Raw genomic sequence first — 16,630 nt, 5'->3', positions numbered from 1 at the left:
GCCTCTGGGTGCTTCTTGGCCTTTTGATTGCAGTTCATTCATGGGACTGGTCTGTCCCCACAAGGACACTGTGATGCATGGGACCCCATGTCTCAGCCCTGCCATAATTGCTTTGTGTCAGCATTGGGCCACTAAATGCCTCCCCGCTGCAGGACTACTTGTCCTTCTTCCATTTTTTTCTTAGCTACAAACATTTATAGAATGCTGTTGCCTCAGGTGGTGCCTGGGTAACAAAGCAGCCCTGGGGTGAGAGGATGGAGACCTCTACCTGCTTGGAAAGGACCAAAATAGCTGGGACACATCCAACTCTCATTGGCACTGTTGACTGTCCCAGGATGGGTTAAGGGTGGTGCTGGCTTTATGTCCCTTTCCTGCACCAGCTCTTTGATATGCAGGAATGGGTATTTTCATAGGATCATGAAGACTGGATAAGATCCCAAGTTCAGCCCGAACCCACAGTTGTGTCCCTCAGTGCCACATCTCCATGGTTCTAGAACACCTTCAGGGATGGTGACCCCGCTACCTCTCTGGGCAGCTCATGTCAATGCGTTATCACTCTTTCAGAGGAGAAATTTTTCCTAGTATCCAACCTATCTCGCTGTTGCTGAATCTCTTCGTGCTCCCCTGTGCTATTTGCCTTTCTGTGAGCGGACTTTGTGCTGCCTGGGACAGGGATGGCGAAGGTCCTGTTTACAGTTCCCCCAGCTAACCAGGCTGATTAGGGACATACTTCAAAAACAAAATCAAACATTTTTGTTACCTACCAGTAATGCCCCAGAGGAGCATTAAGATGAGATGCTGGCAGCTGGGCTGGTTGTTTTCCTACCCCACTGGCTGAGAGTCCACTTTGCTGCTGATGCCATGGTTGTAACGTGAGGTGAGGCGGCCAAAATATGAGTTTGGTGATGGGAAGTGTATGTGACACCTGCACTCAGTGCTGAGCTCTCCCAGCCTTGCTCTTTACAGGATTCCGACAGAACCTGTGGTAGTTTGGTGGTTACAGGCAGGAGACCTTCCTGGGCAAGGTGTATTATTGATAGGATGAAAGGTAATGTCCTCAAGTTGCCCCAGGGAAGGTTTAGGTTGGATATTAGGAAAAATTCCTTCTCTGAAAGAGTGCTGAGGCGTTGGCATAGGGCTGCCCAGGGATGTTGTAGTCCTCCTCCCTGGAGGTGTTCTAGAATCATGGAGACGAGGCACTGAGGGACATGGCTGTGGGCATGGTGGGGTGGGTTGAGGTTGAACTAGATGGTCTTGGGGTCAACCTTAATAATTCTGTGATGGGGAAACCAGAAAGGTGGGATTGTCTTAAGAATTTGAAGTGGCCTCCTGTGCTCTACAGCCCTCCTTGTGGGCAGTTGTCTTCTGCACCCTCCATCTGGGACCCCTTTGTCCTTCCTGAGAGAATTTTACTTGGACAGAGCTGGTGGCAAAGAAGCTGGCTTACAAATTGTTGAAAGGATTTGAGAGCTATCTATGCTAATTGAGGAGGAGTGCTGGTGTGAACCCGCAGGCAGATAACACAGTGTTCACAGCTGCATGGGATGGCAGATAGGGCTCTGTGGGGGAGGGAAGGGGGAATTTTTAATTCTGATATATCCTTATCTTAATCCTGTCTCCCACTTCCCCCTTCTCTCCTTTTGCTGGGTGGGTTAAACCTCTCAAGCTTACCTTTGCACGAATATGGATGGCTGCCTGGTTCCAGGCTGGGGGAATACATGAGGGGTCTGTTCCACCAGCAGGATGGTTTTGGACATAGGTCACATTATGTGGGCTGAACACAGTGCACTGCTTGTGTGAGCTGGGCGCCTTGGACAAGAGATACCCAGGCAGTTAGAAAAGGAACGCTTGGTGAGAGCAGCAGCCAAGGGCTTAAAAGCACATTTTTCAGGTAAAAAACTTATTTACAAACTCTGCTGTGGTCTTAGCTCTGATGTGATTTATTTAAGGAGAGATGAAGCTGAGATGTGAGAGACGTGGGCATAGCTTTGAATTGTCTCCAGTGCTGGGGGCTGTGCTCTGGTCCCAGCACTCTTCCTTCAAAACCATCACTATGGACTGCCTGTGATGGCACAGGGCTGCAGGGATGGCTTCATCCCATGGTGGCCCAATTTCAGGACATTTCAAAGATCACGTTGTGTTTTTGGTGCGGGACTTCCTCAGTCTCCAGTTGCACTGCTTTATTTGCCTTTCTGCCTGTAACATTTGGGCTCAGCCATGTGTGGTTTGAAGGTTTGTCATATTTACACTAGCAGTTCAGCTGAAAAGCAGCTTTTCTTCCTGGGAAAAGCCAGGAACCACTAATGTGCAATCTTTGTGTATAAAGTTGCCTTTCTCTGCTTATAAACAGTGGCCCAAGGATGGATGTGCAGTTGGACCTGTTTAGATTTAAATCTGACCCACCTCCTTGTTTTTTGTGCTGACTTTCCCTTTGAGGAAGATATTCTTTCCTGCCTTTTGCCACCGCAAAAGGTGTGAGTTTTTAACCTTTAAAGCTGAAGAGCTGGGTCTAATTGCAGTGTCCTGCTGTAAATGGCATTGTATGATTTTCCTTGCAGTGATTTCCCCATAATACACCAGTTGCTCAGGAACCTCCCTTGTAGCCTTCCTGCTGGTTGTCCAGCTGACTGGGTTGGATGGGGGCTGTGTTGTGGCACACCTTAAGGTGTAGTGGAGATGGTGAGTGCTATGGTTGGTCTGGCTGTCTTCCATTCTGTAGAGGAAACGGGGTGTTTATGGCCATCTCTGGTCTGCTGAGGTTGTTGGTGAGTGGAGTAAGGCTGTTAAGTCTTTGTGTCACTGAGTTAAGTTGAGGTGAGTTTTTGTTTTATTTGAGCTGCTGGCAGTGTGAAGAAATAGAATATCCTTGGACAAACATACTCCCCTTTTAAGCTGGCTTGGATGTTCCTTGTCCTGTTCTTGATGTGTCTCCTGCCAAAACAACGCAGCTTTCTCAAGCAGGATCCTGGGTTATAAGTATCTGATAGATGCAGAGTGCCCCTTGCATGTAATTATAGCTTCTACTAAGAGTGTCATCGGGAGGGGGTGAACTGCTCTGCATCCTTAGCATGTGGAGCATCCCGGCTGAAACACTTGGTCCAAAACCTGGACAAGCTGTAGGTCTGGTGTGCCACAGAGAGAGCTGTTAGCTGGTGTTTGGGCTGAGAAGCTTGTTCTGTGCTGAGATGAACTGGAGAAATAGCTGGGGAATGGCAGACGTGGAGCAAAGTGAGTGCTTTACCTTCCCCTGGCTGGGAAAATGTCTCATGGAAACCATTCAGCTTGTAACTGAAGTTTCATTTATGTCTGCCAGGACCTGCTCTTGGACTGAATGTTGTTTTCTAAGCAAATGGGGCTTTTTGGTCCTTGAAGCTGGGAAGACTGATTGCTGTACCGCCTTGCAGCCCTGGCAAACAGATAGCCATGAGCTGGTGAAGGCAGCTGTGTCTCAGGTGGATAGCAGCACACCAGAGCTCCCTAAGCTCCCTTGCTTTGCAGGCACTGCTGCCTATGTGTGTGCTTCCACAGAGTTCTCTGGTCTCCCCTGTCCTTCAGACCACAAACTGAATGTTAAATGCTTCTTAAGAGCCAAGCCATCTTGGAAAAAAGTATGGATGCAAAACACATCTGAAAAAGTCAGCATTTTATATATCTTTTTCCATTGTCTCTTAACTTGCTGTGCATTCTCAAGTTATCTGCACTGTTACTGTGCTTGGCAAGCCCTGTAGGCAGGGGAAGTGCTTATTCATATGGGTTTTAGATAGATAAATATAGTTGTGAAGTAGCATTGACACACGGAAATGTTCGAGGATGCCTAGAGAAGAATCAGCTGTTTTGTGATAGCTCTGTGTCAGTTCCTTACTCGGAATGTCTGCACAACCCAGTTGTAACAGAGAGCAAAGGATACAGAAAGGGATGTGCATTTCTTTGGCTTAAAAGGAATGAAAAAGAAACGTCCACAAACCCAAGTACATACACGCACACTCACACTCAGCAAAAGTTTTGCACACATCAGAAACAAAGGCACCAACATGTGCTTGTCAGAGCTAATAAAGTGTGCTTAGATCTTAATTTTTCTGCTTGATTTCACAAAGTAATTGAAACTTCCTTTTTGCTGCAAGGTCTTTCTTCCCCCCCCCCCCCCCCCAACTCCCTTTAAGTAAGTATTCTTAAAAGAAAGTCTTTTGGTCAGTGAGTTTATGGAATTTTGCTGGGAAGGCAGACGCAGTTTGAGCTCGTTGAATAAGTGATCAGTCAAAGCGCATGGGAGGAATCACTGGTGTCTGCAAGTCATCCCTCCAAGTTGAAAAACACCTAGAGTGAATAAACCTTGAACCAGAGGTTTTCTAGGAGCCTTCGAGCATGTAAGTGAAGCTTTTGTAATCACAACGATCTGATAAAACCTTAAAAACCCAGAGTAACCTTAAAGAAAAGAGAAGTTAGAGCTGAAGTGATAAACCCCACATATGGCAAAGTGATCTTTCTGCCTCCTGGTGACCTGCACAAGAGGTGGATAACTCAGCTTGAGGGGTGAGGGTGCTGAAGAGATGCTGTGCTGCGGGCACGTGGCCATCCCGTGCCCAAAAAAGCTCATTTAAGAGCAAAGCAGTGAAGTTTGGAGGAGGGACAAAGCCTTTGTCACAGTGAGGGAAGGCTGTGGCTGTGCTTTAGGAGCTGGCTGACTCCTCATCCTCCAGTCTGAGTATGCAGATCACATAAACGTTGTGCGTCACCTCCCAGTAAGCATGGCACGTTGGGTTTTGGAGGTTAGAATAGGGAGGGCCTGCCAAACTGAGAGCAAACAAACAGCAAAGACAAAAAAAAAAAACAAAACAGAAACACAAAACAGCAAACCCAAACCCGCAAATAGAAAACAGACCTTCCAGACTGATTGGCTCAGATTTATTTGAAGTACCACAAGTTAGCATCATCGCCCCTCTGGGGTGTGTCTCAACTCAGGCAATATGTTAAGCATGTGGTATCCAAGGAAATCATTTCACAAGGAACTGTATGGCTTTTTTGTTTGTTTGTTTGTTTTATTTCTAATTTTTGTTGTTCTTGCCTTAAGCTTTGAATGGGAAGGATTAGGGCAGCCTGGGAGGGCTAATTTGCAGTCTTGACATGTAGGTGCTGTTTGTGAAGGAATTGCTCTCTGTGACACTTCAGTTTCAGGGAGGCTTTTCCTTGGGCACGTTGAAGGGCTCTGAGTGTTTGCTGTAACTTCTTAGGCACATTACTGTTAACTTTTTTTCCATGTCCCTGCTGGAAGCAGATTTAAGAATAATGATGCACTTATTGGCTTCAGGAGGAAGCGGAGAGCTGAAGAGAGCTGCTGATAAGGTCTAATTTTACTTTTGGTTCTCAGGGTGTTTGGGCTGGAACGTGCCTCCTACCTGCAGCAATAGCTCAGCAAAGCAGCTGTAATACTGATTTCACAGTATTGGCTGAAACATCAGAAAGCTCCCAGTTGGAGGAATTACAGCTTCAGCCTATTAACAGCTGGCTGTTAATTGGCCGGGTCTGGATACCTGGACCGGGCTTGAAATTTTTAAGCTGAATCCCCTGTATGACATTCGTATTGCAAGCATGCCTCCCAAGGAAAAGCAGAACTTCCTCAGTGTTTTTGCCTCTCCTTTTTGGGATGGAGCATTGGGTCGTGCTGACACCATCTAATGCATTTGTGCTATCAAAGCTGTGGAAGTTCCCTGCCGCTCGGGCAGCCCAGTTCTGATGTTCTCTCCCATCCCAGCGTGTTGTTTATCTTTGACCAGCGGCTTGGATAAACTTCCAAAATAAATTAATGTAGCAGCCCCACTCGGTCTCCTTTGGCGGAGTGACTCAAATGTTATGCATATGAAAGCAGCCAGACTTCAAACGCTTCCCTTGGACAAAGTTTCCATAGTTGTCTCCTAGAGCAGCAAAGGAGAACGTTTCCTTGCAGCAAATCTTATATATATATTTTTAATCCTCCCTGCTTTCTGTTTTCATTTACCTCTGCCCTGAGCTCTCAGCTCACACCTGTCTTTCTGATTCAGAAGCAATCAGTGATGATCACTCGGTCTGCTGGCATTGCAGCCCTTGGGCTCGGGTCGGACCCAGGGGTCAGGCTGCGGGCGGCGGAGGCTGAGCCTCCTGCTCTCAGACAGCACTTGCTTGCACGCAGGAATGCGGTAACAGGATTTAAAGGAAACATACAGAACTAACGAGGATTAAGGCTAATTGTCTGCCCCGTTCTGCGAGGGGTGGCAGGATGTGGCCAAATGGGGAGCAATGCAAGGGGAAAATCCAGTGGTTACGGTCTGTTCGTGGAGGATGTGCGTAGGTTTGGTTGGTTTGCTCTCTGCGTGAAGGAATGGAAAGTAGTGGATTGGAAAAAAATAAAACAAAGGGGTAGTTCTTCCTTCTTGAAGGCTTTGACTGTGGTGGAGCAGGCATTTCTGCCGTTGCTGGTCAACGTATTCCAAATGGGTGGTTCTCACCACGTCTGGGTTCTGTTTCAGCTGGCATTGCTCTGTGCAGGGAGGTGACATCCCTCCCTGCCAGGGTTCAGCTGGTGCTGATAGGATGGGCTGATGGACCTTGCATGGCAGTGAGTTTGTTCTGAGAAATGTCATAATGGTGTCAGAGATGTCGTAGAGATCTTGTTTCCCCAGGCAGCTCAGGATGGGGGCTCTGGTCTTGCAGAGGCCACTGGTGTCTCTTGGCTTGAATAAGAGGAGATTTGTGGGTGTAGGTGGGCAGTGTTCCTGAGAGCAATCATTCTTCCTCTGTTCTTGGGTTTCAACCATTTTGGACAGAAGCTCTCAAAGCTCATGATTTGGACTCTTTGAAGCCTTTTGGTGAATGGGGCAGATGCATGGCAGCAGGGCAGGGTGCCCTATCTCCTAGCATTGGGTAGCTGTTAGGTTATAGCTGGGCTTGGCTACACTTCAAGCCTTAAAGCTTTTTGTCTTTTTGTTTATACTTTCCCCAGGCAAATGAATGATGGTTCTGCGGACAGATGAGATGGAGCATTTCTCCTGGATGCAGAGCTTTTTATCACCTTTTTTTTTCCCTGGGAAGGATGGTACTGGGTGCTGAGGGGTGTAGGTGGCCAATGGCACGTGGGTCACTCCATGTCTCTAACAGCTTTTGGTCAGCCCTGGCTCTGTGCAGCTTGCCCTTACTGTCCTCCTTGCCCCAAAACAGCCCTGTGAAAGGCAGGATGAAGGAGTGCATCCTCATGGATGGGAAGCATCATCCTGCAACTGTGTTGGGTTTTAGGTTTGTATGCAGTCCTTCAGTGCTATGCTTTGCAATTGATGTGAGGGTGTTTTTTTGTCCCCTTCCAGAAAAAGTTTATCCCAGAATGGCAGCAAGTTCTGCATTGTCTATTATAGCTCTTGAAATTATGAATAATCTCTGTGGAAGTTGATTAACCTCTTTGTCTTGTGTTCCAATTTATAGATTATGCAATTGTTTGTATGAAGCCCAGAGTAATATTTTAGTTTAAGTCAAAAACAGGAAATGCTGGCTGAATTTCATGGACTTTGGCTTCTACTTAAGGGATTAAAAACATCTTTACGATTTGGAGCTTTCTTAGGTTTTTGCTTGTGTTAAAGCTGCTGGCTCCCATGCTGTTATCACTTCTATTCCTCCTGGTGCACTTCAACTCATGGACACGGCAGCTGCATTTTGGGCAATGGCGCATGCTTGTTGTGCTTTTGCAAACAGCAGCTCTTTGCTTCTTTTGAGCTTCTGTGTGGCATCCAAGGGTGTTGGGGGGCTGACCACAGGGGCACAGCACTGCTGGAGCTGAGCTGAGCCAGCAGATGACCGTGCTGCTGGCACGGCCGAGGTTGGGTACATCTCACAAGAAGTCACTGTGTGATTCTGAAATGTGGTTTTGTGCATCGAGGCTGGAATCAAATATGTTTATAAAGAGGAAAAAAACCAACTTGCTGGAAAAGCTGTTGGTGCCGGTGTGTTGCTGTTCTCTGCTGCCGCCCGTGTGTGGTGCTGTGCTGTGAGTGGTGAGCATCCCGGGAGGTGCGTGCCGGTGGGTCTGGATGATGAGGGAGGAAAGGAGTTGGAAATGTCACGGGAAAATGTTGTTAGGAATGAAAAATATTCCAGTTCACATAACGGTGTCTGTGGCAGAATCCATTTGGGTTAAAAGCTGCCTTTTTTGGCCAATATCCCAAAGCTTTATGGAAAAAAAGCAAACGAGCAGTTTTTAGGCTTTGTTTGCTTTCTTGATGAGGGAATTTGAGGAAAAAATGAGAAGTCTTACAAAGAAAGTAACTGTCTCCCAGCCAGATCTCTTCTATTTACTCTTCCCTGTGCCTTAGGCTTCAGTAATTCTGTGTATTTGCTGTTCCAAATGGATTTTCTTTCCCTTTTAATTGCATAAAATTGTACTCACTATGAGTATAATTTGATTGTTTTCTGTTTGTTTGCTTTGTTTTTTTGGGGGGATGATGATGGTAGAGGGCATGTTATCCCTGTAGAATCTGCTAGATAAGCTCTGTTGAATTCTGAAGTCTGACTGCTGACTGTATGCATGTTTTTAATGGGTTTTTAATGTGGCTGCTTTATTTTTGGGTTTTAGTGTATCCTGCATTACTGTTACAAGTATACAGGTGGAGGGACAGGGATGGCCATGGGGATGGCTCTTCTGTGCACTGTGTGCATCATTCTCCTTGTCTCAGAAGTAAACAAGCAAACAAGATGACTACAAGAGCAACAAAAAAGGGATAATTTTCATCACAAATTGCCCGTTGTGTACCATGTCTCACTTAAGGCACGTATGCAGAGGCCCGTTATGAGCACAATTTCATGCCTAAGGAATTCAGTGATAATAAGGAGGATCTGCATTTCCCAGATTCTCCCTCAACAGTGTGAAGTGGGTTTTTTTGGTTTTGTTTTTTTTTAATTAAGAAACAGTTCTTGGTTTTCATTGAAGTTTTCTGTTTTAGCTGGAGCCAGGGAGAATCCTCCAGTTGAGCAGGGCTATTTTGCTCTCCGGGCTTCCTTAAATAATATGTTCAATTATGTACGTTTTCTTCTTGCCTTATTTGTATATTCAGGTCTTTGTGTGGTTTCTCTCCCTTTTGATGTTTGCAGAAATGCATTATCTTCATCAGTCTGGTTTACGTTTGGTGCACCACTAATTGACTCAATATCCTGTTTGTGGAAATGAAAGCGCTCTATCACAGCAGAGTTTGCCAGGGTGTCAAGCCTTGCAGCATTTGGGCCACCCTGCTGGGGAGGAAGTCGGTGTAGAAATGAAACAGCAATGATGTTATTCCTCAGGTAAGCAGGTTTCTTGGAGACAACTGGAGGGCTCACTGATGATGTTGGTGCAGGGTTGGAGCCTTCTGGAGCCTCCATAGTTACACCTAGGCCTCGCTCTTGCCCAAAGCAGGGTTAATTCTTGATGTTTTGGGGGTGGGAAATAGGCTTTCATCTTGTTTTGGTTTTAAGAACTGTATTAGGAGCCCGGGATTCCCTGAAATCTCTCATGTTGGCATCAGTGTTGACCTAGGCTTGGGTTCTTCATGAACATCCCTGTGTTTAGTATAATATTGATTACTCGGGTGCATTTGGCAAGAGGTAATGACTTCAAGTTGTGCCAGGGGAGGTTCAGGTTGGATATTAGGAAAAAAAGTTCTCAGATGCACTGGCACAGGGATGCCCAGGGACTGGTGGGGTCACCATCCCTGGAGGTGCTCCAGAACCATGGAGATGTGGCACAGAGGGACGTGTCATGGTGAGGGGTGGGTCGAGGTTGGACTTGGTGATTTTGGAGGTGTTTTCCAGCCTTAATGATACTCTGCTTCAGGGCCATGCTTCTTTGACCAGAAGACAAGCATGACCATCGACATTTGGCCTCAAGTGGCTGGAAGGCAAGGGACCTCTTTGTGTCCTAAGTTGCTCTTTCCTGAACAAAAATTAAGGCTCCTTAATGTGCATTTGGCTTAATGTGCGCACACAGACATAAATCTCTCTTGTTCTTTTCGGTCCCTGACCCTCTTGGCAGTAAATTTGCAAACCTGAAGCTGTCAGCAAAGCAAAATGGAAAAATAAAAGCCAGACAGACCTTGGTTGTGTATGATATTTTAAGTAACTGTAGGTACGCGCGATGGAAATAATTAGAGTTATTTGTTGTGTTGAAGGGAGGTATGTCACCGAGGCATTGTGTGTGCTGGCGTTCCCCATGCCTGCAAGATGGATTAGCAGCTGAGTTAACAGATGCAGTAAAGCTTGACCGAAAATAGTTCACTTGTTGTTAAGCGTAGGTGAAAGGGCTTTGGTTTGGGTATCAAAGAGTGTGTTTTGCCTGCTTGACAAGTTTGCAAGGGGGGAAAAAAAGTCATTTCAGTATTATAAGCTTTCTCTGTGAGTCTGGGGAATTTTTCTGTGCCATTAGAGTAATCAGCAAAAAACCGAAACACATTGATTAATAACTTAAGTGGAAGCGCATAGGAAACAAGTGGCTTTAATATTAATAAGGCAAATAAAGCATCTATATAAAACGGTTGCTAATTGAGTGGGATGTTAAATACTCTGCACACTGGCATGCACTGCCAAATTGCTCTACTTTCATAACCAGCTTTCAGAGCTGACTGAGAGAGACTGGCCTGCATGAGGATGACTTCTGGTCTCAAAACTGCTGGGTGGCTGGAAGATGTGGTGGGCAGACAGACAGCTGCGATGAGTTGGATGGATAGAGAGTTCTTCGGGCTGTGAAAGGGCTCGATGTGGAAGATATGGAGAGGTGGTTGAAGTGTGCAAGCTCTTTTTGAAATTGTGACTCAGGTTGGAAATAGCCCTGTGTGCTATTCTCTATGTCAGGGAGATGTGGTCTGAATGTCCCAGCCTGGTCAGACCCGCTCAGAAGTTTCTAACTCTGTAGGCTGTGGCGGATGCGTTGCCTCTGTTAGCAGAATCTCAATGCTGTTTTACATCTCTTCCTTCCTGGCACGCGACCATCTCTGCAGGAGTATTCTCCATAGGAAAATAAACACAAGTGCCAGAGCAGCACTGCTTTAAAGCAAGCAGTGAAGTCTGACCAACTGGTGGAAAAGGAAAGCACAGATAGAGCCATCCACTCAAAATTCAAGTGTGCTGCTTATACCAGGCAACAAGCGTGCCTTCAAACGTTGTTTGTATGTGAGACAACCCAGGAGAAGGCAGTAGGGTTGTCCTGGGTGTCAGGCATTGCCTAGAGCAGGACTTTTTCCTCCTCTTACTATATGAAACAGTATAATTTTGCCTAAAAACATTACTGTGACAAGGTGCTATCCATGTTTGTATAGCACTTTTTGTGAGCAAGTATCTAAAAGCATCACAAGCAGCGATGGGAGCAACACAGCCCTGCTGACAGCTCACAGGTGTTACGGGCTGTTCTGCAGGTGCTGAGCATCCCCTGCCCCTGTAGCCAGGAAAACTGGCAGGCTTCTGGTATTTTGGGTGCAATTAGAGGTGGTCAGGTTGGGCGGATGGTTCGATAGCTGTGTCTTTCTCGATGACTCCACAGGAGTCAATCACAGTCTCACATTTTTCTTTATTCCTTTTGTCCCTTGTTAAAATGGGGCCGGAGCAGCAGAGCTGTGCTCAAGGGTGATGCTAGTGTTTCTTGTCATCGTTGTTGGGGGTTTTGTAAAGCCTCTGTAGCATGTCAATTATATATGATGGGTGGAAGCCTAATATTCTGTGATAATTAGAATGTAAGTCTAGTGTGAAATCGGATTAGAGTCCGGCATTACAGTCCAGGATTCCTTTTGTAGTAGATTCAGAGGAAGTCATAAAGCTCTTTTAAAGATGACACGAACTGATGTGTACCAGAGGGGCAGTGGTGGGGTATAAGATGAGGTGCTGGTGGCCCTGTGTGCCCCTCCTGGAGCTGCACTCGCCTTTTAAATGCTCCACCAGCCTGGGTTTTTGCACACAAGAATCAAGTCCAACAGCAACATTTCTGACCATAAAGTGCTTTTGGCTCCTTGACTGAGCTACAGTGAAGGGCTAGACTGTGCACAGGAGAGTTTTCAAGAGGTGACACCCCTCTGCCTCCCAGTTAATGGCTTCTGAAGGTTGCTTTTGCAGCCAGATATACTTGAAGTATGAACTTGGTCAGGGCTGTGAGGAGCAGGGTGGGAATGGCATGTTTAGCCTGGGAGTCCAGAAACAACATTTGAAAAGGTCTTGGAAAATTGGTGAAGGGAGTTGCTTTTTGAGATAATGGAGCCCCTGAGTTCGTACTACACAGTTACTCATTCGATGAAAACATGTTTTCCAACATGTTGCATAGCAGTTGCTTGATTTGGAAAAAACTTCATGTGCCTAGAGCCTGCTAAATGTGGCATTTCTGTAATGGCTTAAATAATAAGTTTGTGAGATTACCTTTCTGAGCACATTTCCTTAGATCTGCAGATGGTGACATTGTGTTCTGTTGCATTTCTATCTTTAACCCCTGTTCCATTCCCTAGAGGTGTATTGCTAACTAGCCAACGAGCAAGCTTAATCTTCTCTTCTAGTTTTGGTCCATTGCTTCTCTCTCTATATGTGTGTAATATAAAATAGATATAAAGTCCTGCTGTGACAGGCTATGGAAAAGATCTGCCACAAGTCCTTGACAAGTTGCAGGTATGGTGTACATGTGCAGTAGATATTTAGAGTAGTTCACTGCTACTTAAGCTCTTTTTGCCACACAGCCCTCAATGTGATGATTGCAAACCCTGACAAACAATCCAATAAAAGCATAACTTGAAAGGAAGCTGTGGCAGAGTTATATTTTGCTGGGCTCATATGGTGATAAATTACAAAAGCTGTGGAGTCTTTAACACTCAACAGTAGATGAAGGGTTGCCTTGTATGGGCATTGTTTGATGAGTATCAACTTGAGAAATAATTATTGCCAAATGTGTCCTTGACAGCGAGCACACACAATGAGTGCTCTTTATGTAATATACATAAACATTAGATGTCTGCTTAAGTGGGCCTAAATACCTAGTTTTTCACTCCTTTTTCATAGAGGAGCTCTTGCTGCCAGCAGGAAGACCAAAGAGTGGTATCTTGGTTTGAGCTCTACGTTGCTGTGTTCTGGGTGAAGCTTGCTCATGGCAGTAAGCCTTGCATATGGGTGCTGCCCATATGGAAAAAGCAGAGAGCCCTGTGAGCTGGTGTGAAGCGAGAGTCAGAAATGAGGTTCCTCACAAGCTACCACTGGCTGTTGCTTCACTCAGTCACTGTTACAGAGGTGCTAAGGAACAAGCCTCCCCATAGGAAAGCATGGGCTTCAGGTGACTTCTCAGTGGCATCTTCCACTGTGGTATAATGAAGCTTCAATAAAAGCAGTCCACAGTCCTAAACTTTCAGGTTTTATATTTACCACTGAGCAACACAGTCCATCCTCCCCTGCATTAGCACTCAGTAGCAGGAGCACCTCAGCTCCAGACAGAGCTAATTCTTGATCACAAGCCAAGACCACATAGTGCTGACATGACCGAGAAATATCTTCCATAATTAGATTGCTTGGTCATTCATTTTTGAATGCCCGAGTTGCATTTTGGAGAGTAATTTGTTAATGATCAACCAAATAGTAAATCAGGCTTGTGCAGATCCTATCAGTAGTATTCTTGCTTGGCTTTGCAGTGCGTACTGGAGAAGCACCATGCAAATCTGAGACAAAAGGGATTAAAGAGAGGCGTTGCTTTTTTTCGCTTTGAAATGTTGGCTCCCGATTCAATACTCTGAAATGTAAAACAATGTAATTCTTTTTCGAAGGCATCCGATCAATATTAAGTTTGTTTATAACCTCACAGGCAAAAGTTGTTGCAGTGGTGAGTAAGCAGCAGGTTAATCTAATAGAAAAAGGCATTGTCAGATAGGCGAGATGTTAACTTCAGTTTAGTAGCGTAAATAGATACAAAAACCATTCCTTGTGTTTGTTGGGCTTTTTTAATCAATCATTAAATTGGAGTGGTTGTTAGGCACTGCTGCTCTGGGGATACCGAGGCATTTGTGGACAACTTCAGGAGCGTCTCTGAAGTGCAGTGAAGAAAAAGAAATCCTGCTGACAGTAGGTTTGAGCTTGCCAAGTAGGGTAGAGGTTTGCCCTTCCAACACAAAAGAATTACAAGTATGTAAATTGTAATCACCAAGGGAAGAAGCGCTTAATGAAAATGGTACTGAAATCATGAAGTGCGTGTCAGGTAAAATATTCCCATCTGAAACCTAGGAAAGAAAAAATGAAAAATTCAAGTGTTTTAAAATGAAATGGGTTTGACATCTCAAGTTTAGCTGTTGCTCTAGCAGTAATTATCACTTTGCTGCTATTTATTTGTGTTCTGCGGTGTCAAGGAGGCTTAGTCACGTATTGGAATTGGAGCAAAAGGGATGCAAAGTGAAATAGCGTGGCCTTGCCTGGGGATTTGCTTGGTTGAATGATGGCTGGGGAGGAAGACTCTGTATGGCCAGGTCTCATGAGCACCGTGCCTTAGTCCTCATGCAGTGTGCTTGTCATTCTCCTAGGAGAAATAGGAGTGTGCAAAAATGTGGGGAAAAGAAAAAAGAGGGAAAAAAAAAGAGTATCTAAAGAGCCAGTGAGGTTTTTTCCCTTTGTTTTCTGAAGGCTGTCTAAGCAGGGCTGTTTTCTGTGCCGGACTTTGAGCAGCAGACAGTCTCGTGCAATAAATTAGTTGTGGCAGAATTATCTGTTGGTCAAGGTCTCTCTGTAATGCCTGAGAAAACAAACAAATCCTGTGGCACAGAAGGAAAACTGGTTTAGGAGAGGGCAGTCGTAGAGATGGAATGTGTGTGTGTGTTTAATTAATATGTATGGTTTTCACTTTTGAAAAGTGGTCTGGAAGGAGAGTGGCCAACATTTCTAGGCAAGAAAGTCACACATAGCGGTGTGAAGGTTTGGTAGCTGGGCGAATCATGCAGTTGTGGGCCAGATCTGGTTGTATCGATCATGGTCTGACTTTGTTTTTCACAGAGCAAAAATAGCTTTCATTCACTGCAGACCTTTCTGATGCTTTAGCAGTCAGGGTGGCTCTTCAGAAGGTATGTAGTGACACTCTGTGCCCTGCAGCTCTTGGGGTCAGTCTTGGTGAGCTCCAGCAGTGCTGGAGGTTGTTGCTGGACCTGCAGTGGAATTCCCTCCATCTGTCTCCTTATGCTGAGGCACTCAGGGGTAAGGGAGACACTGGAGCCCTTTACGATTCCTCTGGCCAAGCAATCTTGAGCCATAAGGCTTTTATGAGAGCTGTTTTTCAGGGTGAAGGAAGAAAAATATGTTTGAATTCTGCAAAACAAACACAGTTTCACCCAAGATGATGACAGAAAACTGTAAAATGAAAAGCTGGGAAATGTAAAGTCTTTTCACAAGCAGTTAGATAAAACAAGTTGATTTTCATATCAGTGACATCTTTGATTCTTAGAATACTTCAGTGATAGTTGAAAGGAAGGAGAAGGAAAAAAGGATTTTTCTGTTCAAAAAGGACCAGTGTCATTGATGTGGTGTATTATGTATTAACTGAGTGAACTGAAAGTAATTAAAACACTCTGGAGACGGTGCCACAACGGGACCTCGCACACTGGCCTCCTTGTGTCACAAAGGGAATTCCTCTAACTTAGAGTATTTTCTTCTCTCTTTTTAAGGCGACCACTTGAAAGTCTGCTCACAAGCCTACACATGCTGCACTCAAGAAATGGAAGAGAGATACAGTCAACTGAGCAAACATGACTTCAGAAACGCCGTCGTAGAGCTTAGTAATCACTTACAAACGATGTTTAGTTCCCGATACAAGAAGTTTGATGGTGAGTGCAGAGACCTTGAACTTACTTTCCTTTGCTTAGAATGCTAAGAATTCCCATCCTGTTGTTCTGTGTGCAGTTGCTTTGCTCTGCCTCCCCCTTTGCTGGGGAAGTTCATGACTCATTGCTCTGGTGGTGAGGGTAGTGCATGGCTTGTTTTGCAATCCCATGTGAGAGAAATATTTGCTGATTACAGTTGTTTGTTTCCTAAAGAGAGATCTATTTCTGATTAATCTTCCAAAAAACTGTACTGCTGTCAACTTAAGATTGCAGCGAGTTTGTTTGTATATCCCTGCAGTGCATGTGGTTGTAACGTGCACATCTCACAGACCCCATCCACAAAAATGCAGATCTTTCCCAGTCTGTTATGAACCAGCAGGGTTTGTATCAGCTCACTTAGCCTTTGGGGCTAAGTAGAGCAGCAAATAAATAAATACAGAGATGTCTTTGTGTGGAAACCGAGGGTTCAAGTGTGATGCAGGGTCAGAAGCAAAGTGAACAAAGTCTCGGCTGAGTTCCCATCGCTCAAATGACACCAATTGCTGACTGATAAGCAAATGTCTGGTCTCAGTGCTGCCCTCGGATCAGCAGGAGGGCTGTGCTCTCCTCATAGCCTGATGGAAGAAACTCCCTATTGAAATAGCTGGCACTTACCTGTGCCAGTGTCCTGTATTCACTGTGTGCCCTAGTGTCATGCTTGCTCCTGGATGGGCTGCCCTTGGCTGTGGGGATGAGGTGACACCTAAATGCAAGTGAATGTATCTGATGAGTTAGGTGGACTGGACTGGTTGTCAGGACTTTGTTTTGTGTCCATATTGTATCACTGCCAT

The 16,630-nt window shown here is 45.3% G+C and overlaps 1 protein-coding gene across 1 annotated transcript in view; it reads left to right on the top strand.

Annotated features, from left to right (window-relative positions):
- Positions 1-16,630, top strand: part of GPC4 (glypican 4) — a 64,176-nt gene that overhangs the window by 9,630 nt on the left and 37,916 nt on the right. The window contains exon 2 of the mRNA XM_015860354.1: positions 15,645-15,803. Within this exon, the coding sequence (XP_015715840.1) occupies positions 15,645-15,803 (159 nt within the window). The remainder of the gene's footprint in view (positions 1-15,644; positions 15,804-16,630) is intronic.

Source organism: Coturnix japonica, chromosome 4 (assembly GCF_001577835.2).
Source record: "Coturnix japonica isolate 7356 chromosome 4, Coturnix japonica 2.1, whole genome shotgun sequence".
Classification (NCBI taxonomy): domain Eukaryota; kingdom Metazoa; phylum Chordata; class Aves; order Galliformes; family Phasianidae; genus Coturnix; species Coturnix japonica.
This window is presented reverse-complemented; position numbering and strand designations above follow the sequence as displayed.